The 20,205-nt window shown below is 43.1% G+C and overlaps 1 protein-coding gene and 1 long non-coding RNA gene across 3 annotated transcripts in view; one reads left to right on the forward strand and one right to left on the reverse strand.

Moving 5' to 3' along the window:
• LOC125010565 overlaps positions 1-20,205 on the reverse strand; it is a 108,611-nt gene that overhangs the window by 75,393 nt on the left and 13,013 nt on the right. For both annotated transcript variants that reach the window (XR_007113093.1, XR_007113092.1), the window contains exon 2: positions 8,907-9,049. This is a non-coding gene — a long non-coding RNA (uncharacterized LOC125010565). The remainder of the gene's footprint in view (positions 1-8,906; positions 9,050-20,205) is intronic.
• On the forward strand, positions 1,107-17,465 carry LOC125010562 (zonadhesin-like). Its single transcript, XM_047589309.1, has 30 exons — positions 1,107-1,609; positions 1,758-1,810; positions 1,924-1,998; positions 2,562-2,791; positions 2,876-2,957; positions 3,205-3,602; positions 4,153-4,717; positions 4,856-5,052; positions 5,141-5,530; positions 5,939-6,231; positions 6,384-6,649; positions 7,106-7,171; positions 7,442-7,579; positions 7,663-7,919; positions 7,999-8,083; positions 8,238-8,309; positions 8,504-8,638; positions 8,755-9,011; positions 9,118-9,202; positions 9,326-9,496; positions 9,613-9,750; positions 10,032-10,288; positions 10,421-10,505; positions 10,594-12,648; positions 13,267-14,796; positions 14,992-15,200; positions 15,317-15,473; positions 15,574-15,968; positions 16,445-16,574; positions 16,721-17,465. Exons 1-30 carry the CDS (start codon positions 1,539-1,541, stop codon positions 16,861-16,863), a joined length of 8,985 nt encoding a protein of 2,994 aa, XP_047445265.1. The 5' UTR covers positions 1,107-1,538; the 3' UTR covers positions 16,864-17,465.

Consider the following 20,205-nt stretch of genomic DNA (forward strand, 5'->3'; position numbering starts at 1 on the left):
GAACCTCCTTTGTTTGATTGGCATTAAAAAGCTTGAATATTTGTTTTGGACCTCCCTCTGTGTTGACACATGCCGACAGGTATGTCACAATAGGTGCCTCAGAGAACACCTCCCATGCAACGTATCTTTCTTATCGTTTCTTTTCCACCTGTTCATACAAAATGCTGTGCTATCTGGGTGACATGTACCAAATTCACTGTAGCAGACACTACTATTACCGTAGCCTGTTTTTTAGCCTGATAACAGCATTATCAGGGCACAATCTATACTTGCTTCAAAGGCTTTTTCCAATAAACTGGATTGCACAAGTCGACACTTAAACCCCATGTTTTTGACTCTTCTTTGCCAAGTATGATGGAGTTGAATGCTTAGTGTCTAAATGCAAATATAATGAGCTTGTCGTCCTTTCCTAGCATGTAGAAATTTACAAAGATCATCAGGTTTGAGTGAACATGGTACCACTGTATTTCTTTGTATTCCATAACTAAGGTCCTTCCTGTGTCTTTACCTAGATTGTACTGCCTGTGTTCAGTACGTGTGTTTAGTTTGGACACTTGTATAAAAAAAAAAAAGAACACGTATGTACATATTTGCCTGGGCCCCTCGCCCCACCTCCCAAGAACCTAGGAACGCCACTGTTCGCATTGTTAATGTCACGCTAAAAGAATTTCTCGAACCACCTTTCATGGCTCAACTGCAGTCAGAAATCAACCTCACAAATAACTGACTGAACGCCAGGAATGCTGGTCTTTTTACTTCACAGTAAATCCTCTTTTCAACTTGTTGTTTGATGCTGGTAATTAGCAGAAAATGAAACACTATGTGTGAGTCAGATGTGTCTATCTCTTCTTTTGTAGCCTGTGTTTCTGTATTTGAATGACTGCAGACTTTGTAAACTTTTTTTGTCCCCCACAACCACTTAAATGCGTTTGTCTCTATGCCAATTTATTATTAACTATGTTAAAAAACTCATCAAAAGTAATCCTTTAAATTATTTTCCTGCAAGTACAGTCTGCACCGCCAGTGAGAAGTAAACAGAAGATGTTTGTTGTGTTTTTTTTTTTCTTTTTGTCTTTGTGAATGTAGGCTAACATAATAATTAATGAATAGTGGAACTCCCTTTTGTCTCTGTGACTTTTATGACCTAGCAACACTAAACCCTGACCTTGCCTATCACTATGTACTGAAACTTTGTGGGAGCTGTCGTCACCGTTAGTACATTTTTATGCCACAGACCCAGTCCGGCCCCCTTCATGTGTGACTGTGTGACCGTGTCCTTTCTCCTCCCACTGGTGAGGTTACCTGTTTAGGTGGGGAGGCAGGAAGGATAAATGCCTAAAACCCTCCGTTCCTTTCTGAGGAGGGACAAGAAAGGGCCAAGAGCTCAGTGCCGACAGTCAAAGGTTCACGAGCCCGGTGCTTCCAGAGAAAGGCTTCAGAACACGTTACTGCTCATCATTTATTCTTCAGCTCATCAAAGACAGAAAGAGTATTATCGACGGGAGAGCAGCTGAGAGGGTGCCGTGAAGGGATCAGCCATGCTTGGAGGCACCCACACAGATTTGTTGGTCGCAGTGGCTTTACTCTTTCTGACAGGGACTCAGTGCAGGTGGGTTTTCAAGATAACTTTCAAACGTGAACCGTCTATTTGAACCACTGTCACGCTGAACATCTTAATTTGATAAAGTAGAAAATCAATGACGCTGTGTTAAAAATGGGTTTTTAACTCTGCCATGAAATCTGTTTAACTATTTCAGAGCTGAAGATGACCTTTTATTAGTTACTTTACCAGAGAGGAGAGCAGATGCAGGTGTGTAGTATTGCAAAAAATAACCTATAAATACTTTAGAAATGATATACTAACTTATAGCATGGATCTAAATGAAAGATGTATTGTAAATAATACTGTATGTACTCCTACAGAATATGTTACACAGTGTTTCTATGGTGGAAACATGAATCCAGTTTGTGACTGGGCAAGGAGCCAAACGACAACAGGTGAGAACGACTTTATTTACTGCACCACAGCTGATGGAAGTAGATTTGATCAATTAAATATAGTAATTAAATGGAGAGCTAGACGATTTTCTTAAAAAAAAAAAAGTGATAACAGTTCTGAGTACTCTGGGAGATAACAGGAGCGAACTAACCTTTAATTTCGTCCCACCCTGGTGGAAAGGATTTGGAACAGCGGTCCACAGTGCTGTTCTAATCTACAGTCAGGCTTTGATTGTAATCGCCGGTTGCTGCATTATCACTAATTGATCTGAAGCAGGCTAATAATCTTTTATAACCTGGTGTTCTTCTACAGGCAATCGGCCTAGAAGGCCGACACTTGAAGTCCAAATATAGCACAAATTATTCACACAAACAGCATTTAGTGATGACTGCACCACAACACCCTGTTCTCACATTAAGAAAAAGTGAATGAACCGCTTCCCGGTCCTGATTGAGTGATTTACAAAGAATAGAGTAACCAGGACACTGACTGTGTACTTGGAAACAAACTACAAATGAGTACAGACTCTGAAAGCCGTATGTCATCTTGTGGTCTTTTTCAGCTCCAGAGAATGTTTTAGTGAGTGTTTTAGAGAGCGGTCCACTGGGGTTGGAGGGCGAGGCCTGCCTGGAGTTCTGGTTCTTGGCCCCTGTTGCAGCTAGGGGCTCTGAACTGCGTGTCCTTCTGAAAACCAGCGTAGGTCTGGAAGAAATCTGGACCTCTCCTGCCCTACCCAAAGATGCATGGAGACAGGTGTTTTTGCCACTGTATATCACTGAACCAGGCACCCAGGTAAAAAAAAAAGCACTAGTAATGAAACTATAGAATAAAAGTTGGGAAATGTATGCTTAAATAGATGAACTTCTGTCATATCAGGTTGTATTCGAAGCAGCCCAAGCTTTGTCTATAGATGAGCAGATCACATTCAGGCAGATGGGCGTGAGAAGAGGCCCATGTGGTATGTATTTAACAACTTGCACTTCTTTTACTGTCTTGTGGACACTTGAATCAACAAGTAACAATGTCCGCTATGGAAAACAATTGATCACAGCAAAATAAATCACAAACCCCTCCTAAAATGAACAAAACACAAATCGACTGTAAATATCACAATTGTGAATAAAAGGTTTGGCTTTACAAATGTTAAGTATCGATTATTATCATTAATTTTGTTTGTGATTATTTACTTGGTCACATCTCGACAGGACACCAGTGTGAATCCAACACAGATTTATGGACAGATGAGTCCACTCGCTGCCTCTGCTCTGTTGGCCAGCTCCTCTGCTTTCCCACTCAGTGCCCTACGGGCCAAATCTGTGGTCCTCAAAGAAATGGCTCCAGTGGGAATCACACCTCTGGGATGTGCACTATACACAGTCACACAGACTGCAGCACTTTTGATGGAGTGTTGTTCCGCTTCATGGCCCCCTGCACCTATGTACTAGCTAAGACCTGCTCAAGCACCGGAGACCTGCCCGTGTTCAGTGTTAAAGTGGTCAACGAGCAGAACGGCAACGCGTCTCTGCCGACTGTCGAGCAGATCATTGTGGATATGGGGAACGTGCGAGTGTCCCTATTGAAAAGGCAGACACAACAGGCTGTGGTGAGTTACTTTAAACGTGCACATGCACTGCAATGCCTAATGCTAATTCTACCGCCGTAGCAAACAAAAGCGCATTTCTGGTGCATTTGAGGACAGTATATGTGTTTTTAATCTGGCACAGGGAGCCAGTGTTTTGAAGACCAAGCCATCCTCACGCATTTAATTTACATCCAGTATCGGAAGCCATTTTTCCTTTAAATGACTTTCCTTAAACATTACTCACATTCCCTATTTTAAATTACACTAAATTTGTGTCTGTACAGTTTTATATTTGTGTACCTTGCCATTTTACTGTAAATGATCCATGTGTAAATTACTGAACGAAGCACTTCCCCTATCTGCAGCCCATTCTACTGATAAAGTGAGTTTATCATAAAGCGCGTAGTTTCGTGGCATAACGTCCTGGAAGTCGTAGAGGACTGATCGGCCTTATCAGCCTTCAAAGATAAATCCATCTTCAGAATGTCATCTTTCATGCAAACTGTCACACATGACGAATCCGTATTGCCAATGTAAGCTACTAAAGTCTCAAACTAACACCGTTTTTCAGGTTAATGGCGTCTGGAGGAAGCTTCCACTCAGCCTCAGCAGTGGAACTATTCACATCAAAAGCAACCCTGCTGCTGTTGTACTGGGAACCAGTTTTGGCCTTTCCGTCTCGTATGATAAGGCCGGTGATGTCCATGTCTACCTGCCCTCCAAATACTCCGATAAAGTCTGCGGCTTGTGCGGCAACTTTAACCAGCTCAGAGAAGACGACTTCCGCAAGGCTGATGGCACAAATGCACACAACGCTACGGATTTAGCCAAGAGCTGGCAGGCCGGCGAAGCGACGTCGTCCTGTGAAACCATTCTAGTTCCTCATCAGTGTGACCCACAGGAGGCGGCGGAGCATGCCAGTGATCTGTACTGTGGGGGCCTCCTCTCTAGCACCGGGCCCTTTGCTGACTGCTTATCAGTCCTAGGTGTGGAAAGCTATTTCAGAGGCTGTGTGGTGGGCATGTGTTCTACTCATGGTGACCCAGCAGTATTGTGTGAGGCGTTTGATGCCTTCGCTGATATCTGCAAAGAGGCAGGAGTCGCGGTGCCTATGTGGAGGAACTCCACATTCTGCCGTAAGTACTTTTATTGTTTTCTGCTTCCATTTTTGTTTCTTATTATTAAAATGAGCGCAATAGTAACAGTAACAATACAAGATTGGTTAAGGTCATGTTCTTTCCTCTCTCTTCCCATGCCTTTGCTCCCGTCCCCAGCCCTTCAGTGTGGCGAGAACAGCCACTATAACTCATGTGCTGATGGCTGTCCCGAGGTGTGCTCCAATCTGGATCTAGTTGGCTCTTGTGGAACCTGTGAGGAAAGATGTGAGTGTAACACTGGCTTCAAGCTCAGCGGAGAAAAGTGTGTCCCAGCAGAGGACTGTGGGTGTTGGCATAAAGGAAAACACTATGAGGTAAGTGACGAACACAAAACCATTTCTCCTTCCCTTATTCAGTTTCGTTGTACTACATGTAATTCACACAGCTCCGCTTTCCTTGCAGAAAGGGGAAACAGTGGTGGAGGGAGATTGTTTGCAATGGTGCCGGTGCATGGGTAGCGACGCCATGCAGTGCACCGCGATGCAATGCGCGGGCCGTGACGTTTGTAAGGTGAAGGACGGGGTCAAAGGCTGCTTCCCTTTCGAACCCGTCATCTGCCATGTGTATGGAGATCCGCACTACATCACCTTCGACAACAATGCCTACGACTTCCAAGGGGGCTGCAGTTACACGCTGACTACCACATGCACCAGAGAAAGCTCGGTCCATTTCACTGTAATTGGACACAACATGCATCCCCCCCTCCAGAACTTCACCAGGTCCAAGTTTGAAGCCGTGACTCTTCAGGTTGAGGATCTGTACCTGACCATGAATCAGAGCGGAGAGGTCTATGTAAGCGCGCGACTCTCTCTCCCACATGTACACAAGTCTCATAATAGTATGTGAATGTGACAAAGAGAAAATGTGCCCTGTTTGCAGGCGTTTACCGGATTTGGAGACTCATTACTCCGTTTTATCTACTGTAGTTCATTAATGACATTGGCTAATGATATCCACATCAGCACACACATGATTATAGGGGTCAGTTATTAGCCTGTGTCAAGTCCTTGAAGAAAGTCAACATTTTGCCAGCTCCGGCTGACATGAATACACAAACTAACAGCCAGACCACTTGACACAGCCCTCAACTGTGAGATGGTAGATAGCTGGTTGCACTAACTATACCAGTAAAATAAACTTTAGAACTTAATTATAGTGTACATAAGACATCTAGCTAACTCTTTCCAATCCTCTCTTTAGGTGCATAACAGTCGTGTCCGACTCCCCTATAACACCAGTGGTATATATGGTTCAGTATGGGTCCACATGACCGAGAATTATATGATCTTGGACACGTCATTTGGCCTCAGAATTGGAATAGACGGGGAGCACAGGATGTTCCTGCAGGTGGACGAGCGCTACAGGTATGAACTGTGTGGACTGTGTGGCACTTACTCCGGACAACAGGACGATGACTTCATCACACCAGACGGCAAAAATGCAATTGAAGCCTTTGAGTTTGGTGACAGCTGGAGGGTGCCAGACAATAATGAGTGAGTTTTTTAATCATCTCGCAATAAGACACAGCAGTAAAATGGCAGCGGGTATAGCCTAGGCTGAGGTCACCATCCCCTACCCCTCTTTCTTTATGCATCCTACAATCTGGAAACAACAACACGTCTTGATGTTTATTTCCCTGTCTCAGGTGTGTAGCCCATCCAAACAATGCCAGACTCTGTGATAATGATGAGCTGACTGAGGCCAAGAATCAGTGTTCCACACTGTTCGGGGCAAACTTCCAGAACTGCCATGAACACGTTCACCCAAGCATCTACCTCAGTAGTTGTGTGTCTGACTACTGTGCCACAAGTGGTGACCAACACACACTGTGCGAATCTCTGAAGTCCTATGCAGTAGCATGCCAGGTTGCAGGAGTGGAACTTCCTAACTGGCAGGCGGGTACAGCCTGTGGTGAGTGCTGGAATCAGACATCACGATAAGATATATATATATAGGATATGTTCTCATTCAATTCAATGAGAAAGTGTGTCCAAATTTTGACTGGTACTGTGCGTGGAATTGTATGACCTGTTTTAAAGTTAAAGTAAACTTTTGTGAATTACCTGCACTGTATTTTGATTTATATCATTATATATTATTATTATTATCCCCCCCCCCCGTTATTACTTACTATCGTATGAATGCGATACAACAGACTAGGGCCGTTGTTGAGTAAACTTTAATTTCTGTAAGTGATAAAGGCAAAGATCCACAAATTGTCGGGTGGGTTTTTGGGTTGATACAAATGTGGAAGAAGGAGCTAAACAAAAAATATTTGTTAGAATGTCAAGAATGCTAAGGCGATGAACTCATCTCCCTTTTTTGTTTCATCGTTTGTTTGGCTTTTTGTTTTTGCTTCTATTTCAGACTTTCCAAACACCGAAGCTCCTGTCACAACTCCAAGCTCTACCTCTCCAACTGCAGATCAGATCTGTAAGACTTATTCAGTACTGGGGAGGTTTATTTACCACTGGTTTGAATGATCAGTAGTGTAATCCAGTTAATGATTAATAGTTCTAAAAACAAATATTATGCTTTAGCATGCTTGCCAATCGATTTACCAGCGTTTTTATATGAATGAATTTGAAGAACCATGGCAAAATCTTCTACAGATTGGACAGATTGGATTCTTTATCCTGTTGTTAACTTGCTAATACACATACAGCACCTTTTATTTCCATTGTGTTTTTATGTTTGTCATAGTATGTCCCATGAACTGCAACTTTGAAAACAATCTGTGCGGGTGGGAACAGCTCATACAGGACAGTTTTGATTGGACAAGACATTCAGGACCCACACCTTCAAATCTAACTGGGCCAAATCAAGACCACACCACTGGAGGTAAACCCAGTGTCAAACCACCTCTCTTGTGTTGGCGTATGTCATGATTATTAATTACTGTATCTTTTTTTATTTTTCTCTAGCTGGTTTTTACATGTACCTCGAGGGAAACAGCGTTACCCATGGAGACTCTGCCCGTCTATTGAGCTCAGTGTGCCACTATGACGGCCCACTCTGCCTGCAATTCTGGTACCATATGTACGGTTCAGCAACAGCCATGGCTCTCAATATCTACCTGCTGAAAGACAATAAAGCCACCAAGCGCTGGTCCATGATGAACAACCAGGGACCAGAATGGCATCAAGGAAATGTTGATATCAGAGTCAACGGTCCATTCCAAGTAAGCCTGATGATACATGCACCTAAAAGATGTTGTCTCAATGGTTGAGAACTATAATTTATTTAATCATTCCTTTCAGATCATAGTGGAGGGAATTCGAGGCGCTAATGATCAGTCAGATGTGGCCATAGATGACATGTCTATCCATTTTGGCACATGTTCAGGTAGCATTCACTGCTAACAAAGAGGGCAAACCCCTATTTTAAAAGAATGACATAAATACACAATAACTTTTCACTCATAAAAAATGCTGATAGACATTTATGATCTAACCTGATTTCCCAGTCTTTGAGCTAATTCTATAATCCATTTGTTTAGACATTTCCCCTGGCCTGGTTGGCAGAACTGAGCTTCCTCCCACAACTGCAGAAGCTCTCCCCTCACACCCAGGTCAGTACACAGGAAGCTATATTTTATGGGTCAGTTGTTTCTGTGTTACAAATTAACATTTCCTATGTGTGCTGTCCAGTAAATACTGAACCTGCACTTTTAATGGTAAACATTTTTAGGAAGTTGTGTAACTTCTTTAATACTTTGGTAATGTTTTTTCCCTTATTTACATTTGTCGGATTATTTCCCTTTAGTCTGCAATCTTGACTGCAGCTTTGACAGCAACCTTTGTCGCTGGAATCAGATGATCACAGATGCTTTTGACTGGACATGGCGAAGTGGCTCCACCCCCACCCTAATGACCGGCCCTTCTGCTGACCACACTGGCGGTAATACCCTTTCCATCCAGTATCAGAAATAATGATTATTATAATATTTATTGAAATGTAAATTATGTTTCGCCATAGAGAGAGGGCTTTGTAAAATTAATGTTCATGTTTTCTAGATGGCCATTACGTTTATATCGAGGCCAGCAGCGTGACACATGGAGACACGGCTCGTCTCATCAGCACTGAGTGTTCCGACTCTGGTCCTCAGTGTCTACAGTTCTGGTACCATATGTACGGCTCAGCAGATACAATGGGTCTCCATGCTTACCTTGTCCAGAACAGAGTGGCCAATGCAGTCTGGTGGAAGAGGAATAACCAAGGAGATATGTGGCACTTAGCTCAGGTGGACATCGAACCGGCTGGAACTTTTCAGGTGACTCATCAGAAACTGTGCACTGAATGGTCTGCCTTCTGTGTAAAGACAAACAAATATTGTCATGTACTGCAAACTTGCTAATGAATTCCTTTCCATCATTCAGATCATTATTGAGGGGCGCAGAGGATCTAATGATGAGTCAGATGTGGCTATAGATGATGTAAAGCTGTATGGTGGTCACTGCTCAGGTAAGCAGCAAGTACCAAGAGAAAATGCTGGTCTGGAAAATACGCAAATTCTGCTCAGGAAAACTGTTTTTGAATCCCAAGTTTATATGTTGAGTATTCAATAACATTCTTGCACTATTGCAGATCTGAGTGGTGTGGTTACAACACAGCCTGCTAAACCTGATCTTAGTACCACAGCTCCCCCAAGTGTCCCTGTTCCAACCACTGCAGCTCCAGAGCCTTCCACTGCAGAATCAGTAACTGACCTGGTCACTACGGAAAAAGGTCCAGATAACACGCCACCCCTACACCCAGGTATAGTAATAATTTCACAGGAGCAATTGTTTAATAGTTGGTTTACACATCCAGTATTTGATTTACAGTATTACTCTCTCTCTGATCTAATGATATTTTTTTGGCTTCCTTTCCAGTGTGCCAGCTCCACTGTAGTTTTGAGCATGATTTATGTCAATGGAGTCAGCTGCTTGCTGATGTTTTTGATTGGACAAGGCATAGTGGCTCCACTCCCACCATGATTACTGGCCCTTCATCAGATCACACCACGGGAGGTAGTTACATTCCAACACAAGCAAAGTGAAACTGGATAAGTACCAAGATTGTGTACCAGAGTTCAACTTTCAGAGAAAACACAGTCAGACAAAGTATTTTCCAAACAGACATCAGTAATCCTAGACTAAACTTCCTTGTATACTGTATTTCCAAGTATTTGCCCTTGTTACCCTGAGAATGCAGGGTCAGGGTTTTAAAGAAATTTGTAGTGTGCAAAAAATATACTGACATCAGTTTAAATGATTGTATAATAACTGATCTAACTTATGTGCTTATTCAGATGGCCACTATCTTTACATCGAAGGCAACAGTGCAACACTTGGAGACACTGCTCGTCTCATCAGCGCCGAGTGTGCTGACTCTGGTCCTCAGTGTCTGCAGTTCTGGTACCACATGTATGGCTCAGCTGATACCATGGGCCTCCATGTATACTTGATCCAAGACAGAAAGGCTGAAGCAGTATGGAGGAAAAGGAATGAACAAGGAAATATGTGGCACCTGGCACAGGTGGATTTGGAAACAACTCAACCATTCCAAGTGAGTTAGATATTTGAGAGGGTTCTTTACTTGAATTATGGTGCACTTGTGTAAGCCAATGTGGCCTAATTGGGTCTATATATTTTGATAGGTATAGTGTGGTGAAGTACTAACCTGTGCACTTAATTTTAGATCATTTTTGAGGGGCGAAGAGGTTCCAATGATCAGTCTGATGTGGCCATTGATGATGTGTCTCTTCATCGTGGGCACTGTGCAGGTATTCCTGTCCTACTGTTTTATCTGAACACCATATATGTTATTGGGTGGGTTCATTTAACAGACTTGACTGTAAAACATTGTTACAGATTTGACAAAACCAACCATCGCTGCTTCTACAACCTTGGATCCAACTGGAACTGAAGGGTCAGTGCGTCCTTCAACGACCAGCCCGACTGAACCCGAAACTACAGTAACATCAGAGCAACCAGATGAATCCACCAAGACATCACAAACCACAGTAACATCACGACCTCCGACTACAACTGAATCAGCGACACCATCAGCAAATACATTAACAACCCTCACCACAACTCCGACAACCTATGACACACAAACAACTACAACACCAACAACAACAACCGTAATCACAACCACTTCAAGTTCTGACCTAACAACAGGATCACAAGTTCCAATAACATCAAGACCAACAACTACAACTGGGCCACAAAGTACACCTGGACCAGAACCTCAAACTACAACTCAACCAGAGACACCACCAGAAACTACATTTACAACCTTCACCACAACAGTAGCCCCAAATGACAATGACACAAAAACCACTACAGAGCCAGCAACAACCGTAATTCCAAACACTTCAATTCCTGACGTACCAACGACAGGACCACAGAACCCAATTACATCAAGACCAACAGCCACAACTGGGCCACAAACTACACTTGGACCAGAACCTCAAACTACAACTCAACCAGAGACAGCATCAGAAACAACATTTACAACCTTCACCACAACAGTAGCCCCAAATGACAATGACACAAAAACTACTACAGAACCAGCAACAACCGTAATTCCAAACACTTCAATTCCTGACGAACCAACGACAAGTCCACAGAACCCAATTACATCAAGACCAACAGCCACAACTGGGCCACAAACTACACATGGACCAGAACCTCAAACTACAACTCAACCAGAGACACCACCAGAGACTACATTTACAACACTCACCACAACAGTAGCCCCAAATGACAATGACACAAAAACCACTACAGAGCCAGCAACAACCGTAATTCCAAACACTTCAATTCCTGACGTACCAACGACAAGACCACAGAATCCAATTACATCAAGACCAACAGCCACAACTGGGCCACAAACTACACCTGGACTAGAACCTCAAACTACAACTCAACCAGAGACACCATCAGAAACAACATTTACAACCTTCACCACAACAGTAGCCTCAACTGATAATGACACAAAAACTACTACAGAACCAGCAACAACTGTAATTCCAAACACTTCAATTCCTGACGTACCAACGACAGGACCACAGAACCCAATTACATCAAGACCAACAGCCACAACTGGGCCACAAACTACACTTGGACCAGAACCTCAAACTACAACTCAACCAGAGACACCACCAGAAACTACAATTACAACACTCACCACAACAGTAGCCCCAAATGACAATGACACAAAAACTACTACAGAACCAGCAACAACCTTAATCCCAGACACTTCAGTTCCTGACGAACCAACAACAAAACCACAGCTCCCAATTACATCAAGGCCAACAGCCACAACTGCAACACAAACTACACCTGGACCAGAGACGCCATCAGAAAGTACATTTGCAACCTTCACCACAACAGTAGCCCCAACTGACCACGACACACAAACCACTACAGAACCAGCAACAACTGTAATTCCAAACACTTCAATTCCTGACGTACCAACGACAAAACCACAGAATCCAATTACATCAAGACCAACAGCCACAACTGGGCCACAAACTACACCTGGACTAGAACCTCAAACTACAACTCAACCAGAGACACCATCAGAAACAACATTTACAACCTTCACCACAACAGTAGCCTCAACTGACAATGACACAAAAACTACTACAGAACCAGCAACAACCGTAATTCCAAACACTTCAATTCCTGACGTACCAACGACAAAACCACAGAACCCAATTACATCAAGACCAACAGCCACAACTGGGCCACAAACTACACTTGGACCAGAACCTCAAACTACAACTCAACCAGAGACACCACCAGAAACTACAATTACAACACTCACCACAACAGTAGCCCCAAATGACAATGACACAAAAACTACTACAGAGCCAGCAACAACCGTAATCCCAGACACTTCAGTTCCTGACGAACCAACGACAAGACCAACAGCCACAACTGGGCCACAAACTACACTTGGACCAGAACCTCAAACTACAAATCAACCAGAGACACCATTAGAAACTACATTTACAGCACTCACCACAACAGTAGCCCCAAATGACAATGACACAAAAACTACTACAGAACCAGCAACAACCGTAATCCCAGACACTTCAGTTCCTGACGAACCAACAACAAAACCACAGCTCCCAATTACATCAAGGCCAACAGCCACAACTGCAACACAAACTACACCTGGACCAGAGAAGCCATCAGAAAGTACATTTGCAACCTTCACCACAACAGTAGCCCCAACTGACCACGACACACAAACCACTACAGAACCAGCAACAACTGTAATTCCAAACACTTCAATTCCTGACGTACACACGACAAAACCACAGAACCCAATTACATCAAGACCAACAGCCACAACTGGGCCACAAACTACACTTGGACCAGAACCTCAAACTACAAATCAACCAGAGACACCATTAGAAACTACATTTACAGCACTCACCACAACAGTAGCCCCAAATGACAATGACACAAAAACTACTACAGAACCAGCAACAACCGTAATCCCAGACACTTCAGTTCCTGACGAACCAACAACAAAACCACAGCTCCCAATTACATCAAGGCCAACAGCCACAACTGCAACACAAACTACACCTGGACCAGAGAAGCCATCAGAAAGTACATTTGCAACCTTCACCACAACAGTAGCCCCAACTGACCACGACACACAAACCACTACAGAACCAGCAACAACTGTAATTCCAAACACTTCAATTCCTGACGTACACACGACAAGACCACAGAACCCAATTACATCAAGACCAACAGCCACAACTGGGCCACAAACTACACATGGACCAGAACCTCAAACTACAACTCAACCAGAGACACCATCAGAAATTACATTTACAACCTTCACCACAACGGTAGCCCCAATTGACAATGACACAAAAACCACTAAAGAACCAGCAACAACTGCAATTCCAAACACTTCAAATCCTGACGTACCAACAACAAGACCACAAAACCCAATTACATCAAGACCAACAGCTACAACTTCAACACAAACTACACCTGGACTAGAACCTCAAACTACAACTCAACCAGAGACACCATCAGAAACTACATTTACAACCTTCACCACAACGGTAGCCCCAATTGACAATGACACAAAAACCACTACAGAACCAGCAACAACTGCAATTCCAAACACTTCAAATCCTGACGTACCAACAACAAGACCACAAAACCCAATTACATCAAGACCAACAGCTACAACTGCAACACAAACTACACCTGGACTAGAACCTCAAACTACAACTCAACCAGAGACACCATCAGAAACTACATTTACAACCCTTACCACAACAGTAGCCCCAACTGACCACAACACACAACCCGTTACAGAACCAACAACAACAGTTATCCCAGACACTTCAGTTCCTGATGTACCAACAACAAGACCACAGCTCCCAAATACATCAAGACCAACAGCTACAGCTGTAACACAAACTACACCTAGACCAGAGACGCCATCAGAAACTACATTTACAACCTTCACCACAACAGTAGCCCCAACTGACCATGACACACAAACTATTACAGAACCAACAACAACTGTAATCCCAGACACTTCAGTTCCTGACATACCAACAACAAGACCACAGAACCCAATTACATCACGACCAGCAGCTACAACTGGGCCACAAACTACACCTGGACCAGAACCTCAAACTACACCCGGACCAGAACCTCAAACTACAACTCAACCAGAGACACCAACAACAACTACGTTTACAACTTCCACAACAACAGCAGTTCCAACTGACCATGACACACAAACCACTACATTACCAACAACAACTGTAACAGTTAAGCCACAACCCCCAACCACAGTTTCACCAGATTCCCAAACAACCAACAGACCACAACCTCCAACAATAACTACACCAAAACTGCCAACAACAACAATTACATCAGAGCCACCATTCACGGTGAAACCACATTCCACAACAACCTCACCACAACAAACAACTACAGCAAGACCCATGCCAGCTACATCTACAAGACCATCTACAACAACAGCTACACCACAACCAACAACCACACCTGTACCAAGTAAGCTAAAACTTTGTATTTTAGTATTCAGCATAAATTGGAAGACGAGGTTGGGGTTTCCCCAAATCGAGCAACTTTAAGGCATGTCAAGCTAAGAAACAAAAATTAATAATAATCAAGTCATTTACAGTACAGTATATAATACTTATAACAATGTTTGTACTCATCTAATCATATACCCACTTCTCTCATTAGCGCCCTCTTGTCCAGAGAACAGTCATTACAACACTTGTACCTCTGCATGCAGTCCAACCTGCACACACCTGAATGGCCCACCACACTGCAGTGACAATGAGGGCTGTTTGCCGGGATGTGTGTGTAACAATGGCTTTGTGTGGAAAGGAAGGGCTTGTGTGCCTGTGCACCAGTGCGGTTGTGTGGACAGGGATGGCAACAAACACAATGTAAGTGACAGTTCATCGTCATAAAGCCCCATTTTGAAATACTTCTAGACCCTCTTTGTAAAAGAACAAAACCAATGGATATAAGGACTATGCTTACTTACTCATTTTCTTGTCAGTTCAATGACGTGTGGTACACTAATCACTGCAGTCAGAAATGTGAATGTGACAAGGACGATGGTATGGGGAAGATTGACTGTGATGACGAAGATGAGTGTGATGGAAATTCCATCTGCCTTCAAAATGGAGACGGAAATTATTACTGCCAGTCAACAGGTGCTAAATGCCATAACCTAATTTTAACAACATAATGTATCAAAACTGTTACTTGGGTTATCTTTCAGTGATTTTAATTGCTCAGCTTGTTTCTACACAGGCTTCAGGGAGTGCACCATCAAGGGAGACCCTGAGTACAGAACATTTGATAAAATGAAGCATGACTTTAAGGGTGAACACTCATATGTGCTGGTCAGGACCACCAATTTGCCGAATAACATCCCAGATGTCTACATCGAGGCCATCAATAAACGTACCGTAGGGGATGACGACGATGATCAGGAACAAAGTGACAGTAGCAGTGAAGAAGATCACAGTCACAGAGTCCGGGACAACGACGATGACAACGACGATGACGACGACGACGATGATGACGACAAAGATAATGAAGACGACGACGACAGTGAAGAGCATGAGAACCACCACAGATTACGAGAGCTTAAAATCAGAGTCTACAATCACACTGTGGAGTTGAAGAGGAATCGTAGGCTGATCGTATGTATGATCAAGAACATTTTTTCACGCGTTGCCTGAATGTAGTTTTACTGACAAAACCACATTTCTGTCTGCCCAAAATCATTTGTAAAAGCACTGAGGGAAAGAATCTGCTTCCTCTTTTCAAGTTTGTGTGACAGCATCGACCACATGCTGTGTGTTGTTGTATGATTGTCGTACATTATGTCCCTGTTTAAACAATTGTATGTATGACAAACACAACACAATATCAATAGTGTAAGTTAATGCAAGAGTCAGACATTATTAGTCTATTACTAGTCTCAGCTATGTACTTTTAAGAAAACCTACAGTAAGTAATATACAGTATACAAAGAACACTGGTAATCAAGCTTGACAATTTAAGCAGTACCAAATTGACAAGTTTGTGCCAACAAATGTAATCCTAACGGAACAGGAAACTGGAAAACTGCATCTACTGCAGTTAGTTTATGAAGTGACTTTGTCTCACCCCACAGGTCAATGGAAGGAGAACTAATTGTCCTGTCTCACCAACTGCTGGTCTAAAAATTAGGGAGCACTCCTCTCGCATCTACCTGAAGACCGACTTCGGCCTCTCTGTGGAGTTTGATGGACGCAGTTCAGCAGGTAGGAAGGCGTTATCTTGTTAAATAATACTACTAGAAGTTGCAGTAGTCCTGAAGCTTGTAGAACTATTAAGAAATACTTAAATGCATCATTCCCTTTCATGTGTTTGAACTACTGATTGACACTGTTTATGTGTCCTTCCACAGAGATCATTCTACCACGCATTTATAAAAGGAAGGTGGGGGGCCTGTGTGGAAACTTTGACGGTCACAGGTCAAATGACAAGATGAAGCCAGATGGTACAAGGGCTCGGAGCACTCAAGAGTTCGGGGAGAGCTGGAGAGTGTGAATGTCAGATTGACGTACGGACCAGACATGGCACTTAACTGCAGACTGGGGAGGCTTTGACCACCAGCTGATATCAGTACTGTTTCCGTTTACATGAAAACTCCACACTTGTAATGTCACTTTTTATGAAAATCAATAGACAGAATGAACTGTTCCCTCACACTTCCCCTCACAAACCAAAGCTGTGAAATATATTTTGGTAATGGAGTCCTGTTTTTGCAGCACTTGTAAGCTTCGATGGCTATTTTTAAAATGTTACTCATGTCTTTCAAACACCTACAATCTACTTATTTCAACACATCAATGTACTCAGCGACAACCTATTAAACTTTATTCTTTGTGTCATTGCAATGTCTGCTACCTATTTAAAGTAAAATATTCTAACATTACACACTATGTGATTTAACATAGTAATGCCTACACTGAAACGGGGACACCAGTTTTCATTCAAACGGATTATGCTAAATTATCTGATACTTCTGGCATTAAATTAAAACGTGTACTGAGAAAACATTAAAAAAAACTTCTTGCACTGTGAACGGGTATTTGACTATTATTGCATATTTGTCGGTTTTCTGTTATTAAACCTGCACTGTGGTCACATGTGTGTTGCCTTGTGTTTCGTCATTTCAGTCTCAGGTGCAGCTGCTTGTTATTACACAGAACTCAGGACTGTAACATTATCTGTGAAGAACAGGTAATTGTTTTTCTGGCGGACAATAGGGTTATTCTTGTATGGAGAGTACCTTTGTGTGTGTGTGTGTGTGTGTGTGTGGGTGTGTGTGCGTGCGTGCGTGCGTGTGTGTGTGTGTGTGTGGGTGTGTGGGTGTGTTTGTCTGAGTGTGTCTAATGCATTTATGCATTGGTTATACTCGGCAGCCACACACAGTCAGTCATGGGTCGATCTGCATTGTGCCTCTTTCTCCTCTTCGGGCTTCTGTGTCTCTATGATGGTGAGATACCACTTTTAATATTTAACAGTTTAACCAAGTGAATTTATTTAGTTAAAATTTGCCTTATAGAGAATTTAGGATACAAACTTAACTGTTTTTAAAAAGCTTGAAATTGCCAGTTGGTTAAATAGAAATGCATCATTGCTCTCGACACTTTACAAAGACGTTAATAACTCAGTGGTCTCGAGTATCCAGTAAAGTAAACAGCATCCACCAGTAACCATATATTTAATAGTAGTATCATATCATGACTTATAATAAGATATTATTGGTCAGTACTAATGGTATTGACTTCAGTGGAAAGAAAGGACACTAATCTATACATATATTTACTCAGAATAACTGATACATTACTAATGGTCACAAACATTGGATGTAATTCCCTGAACATGTATCAGTCTATAAAGAGTTGTGATGTTCTGGTGATGTTCCAAGCTGTGAACAGTTCTTGAGCTAGAGCAGGATAAATGAGGTTGTTTGTGTTGTCTCTAGTCGTACAATATGACCATTTTGTTATAGCAACTGCATGCATTTATGCCACTCACATTTTCTCTCCCCCTTGAATCTAAGGTGATGACCAAATCCCAGTTCTACCCCTTGACCTTACCCTTTGTCCTAGATTCCCCTCATCCAGACAGCGGCCCGTCAGAATGGAGCTGCAACAGGGATTGAGCAAGCAAAATAGTCCTGCCCACGGACCTTTCTGTCCTACACTTGTATCAGATGATTGGGAATGTGAAATTTGCTGTGAGATAATTTCCGGGGGCTTTTTACAAGGGGGCAGATGCATTCAAAACTGTTGGGTAAGGCCAAGAGACAGAACTGGGATTGGGCCAAGGTCTCTCATTTATTTATTTATTTTTTTCCCTGAATTCCAATGTGTAAACTCATTGTTCTTTATAATTTTCAGCTCAGAATACCAGTCCAACAGGTAATAACCACAAAACCTCCTCATACACTGTAATTCTTTTGTGCGTCCAGGATTGAAGTGCAACAGACTCTGCTTCCATTTCAACTCAACAATGTTTAATTGCACCTCTCTCACTTATACCGACTGGATCCATTTCAACCACTCTCATTTCATTTGTAGTGATCTCTGCCAGACCAGCCTTGCACTCTAACGTCTGTTGAGCACTCTCTAAAGACATGGCTACAACTATAACACTGATATCTACTTTGTTTTGCGAGTCATCCGCTTCATTAATGTTGTGCTGCGTGCTTCAGGCTGTGCCGGCCCACCAGTGCTGTGCTGCTCTGGAAAAAACTCCGCTTGTGTCAGGGGGTGTTTCTGTGACGAGTTCTGTGTGTCAAACAACGACTGCTGCTCAGACTACTTGTCAACCTGCACACAATGTAAGTAAGCAAGGTTTCAGAAAAGTTTTTAAACCCAGCAGCTAGGATTGCCCTGAGGTGAGGGTGGCTGGGCTGATTGGCCGGTGAGTCCCACGGCATGAACATCACTCTACTGCACATGAGGGTAAAGAGCGAGAGCATTGATCACTTTTGGACCTGGTATTCGTGTGGATGTAACTTTGACATGTACCACGCACCTAGACCAGACGAGACCCCCCCCCCCCCCCCCCCGACCCCCCCCCCCCATAACAATGACACTAATTGACAGCAACAGCCATTCGTCCATTTGAGATTTGTGACAGGGTTTAAGATTTATAGCACAAACCTGACTTTCTGTCTCCAGCTTTAAGCACTGCACCGACAACCCAACCCATCACAACAGGCAGCAGTTCTACATCGACAGTGGCAGATGTCACCAATAGTTCCACATCTTCAGGTTCTTCAACAACAGAATCCAGTACAACATCGGTAACATCCCAAGTGAACACAAGCTCGGCATCAATTGTGCCTCCTACTACTACTACTACTACTACTACTACTACTACAACAACAGTTCGGGAAAGTATTAATCCAACTACACCAGCAGGTAACAGCACAACCTCATCAGTCTCTGTTGATGCACCACCCAGAACAACAAACAGCAAGACTGACACTACGCAAGAACTTTATGGAACGACTTCAGAAACCAGCCCGCGAAGCAACGATACTACGACACCGTCTATGAACGCAACATGCGTGAGTACAGCTTCACAGGCAGATATCACTGAATCTTCAATACCGCCAATCTCTTCAACAACAGCACCCAGAACGACGAACAACAGCACCGCCTCTGCATCAGAGACCACACAGTCAGCATCTGTAACGTCTCCTACAAATGAAGTCGGCCCAAAAATCAGCGCGTCAACGGCTTTTGATGGGCTCATAACATCTGTCTCCACAGCTACAGGTTGGTCTGCAGAGAGCTTTGTCACGGTACACGTTGTGATAGACACAGCAGGATAAGCAAGTGGAATTCATAACGTTAAGAATGGCTCGTA

This window comes from Mugil cephalus, chromosome 7, assembly GCF_022458985.1.
Source record: "Mugil cephalus isolate CIBA_MC_2020 chromosome 7, CIBA_Mcephalus_1.1, whole genome shotgun sequence".
Classification (NCBI taxonomy): domain Eukaryota; kingdom Metazoa; phylum Chordata; class Actinopteri; order Mugiliformes; family Mugilidae; genus Mugil; species Mugil cephalus.

Bases quoted from the DNA above. Each gene is read 5' to 3' on its own strand.
- LOC125010562 (XM_047589309.1), top strand. From the start codon at position 1,539: ATGCTTGGAGGCACCCACACAGATTTGTTGGTCGCAGTGGCTTTACTC. The intron at 4,718-4,855 runs GTAAGTACTTTT...TCCCGTCCCCAG, and splicing joins GAGGAACTCCACATTCTGCC to CCCTTCAGTGTGGCGAGAAC. The intron at 5,053-5,140 runs GTAAGTGACGAA...CTTTCCTTGCAG, and splicing joins ATAAAGGAAAACACTATGAG to AAAGGGGAAACAGTGGTGGA.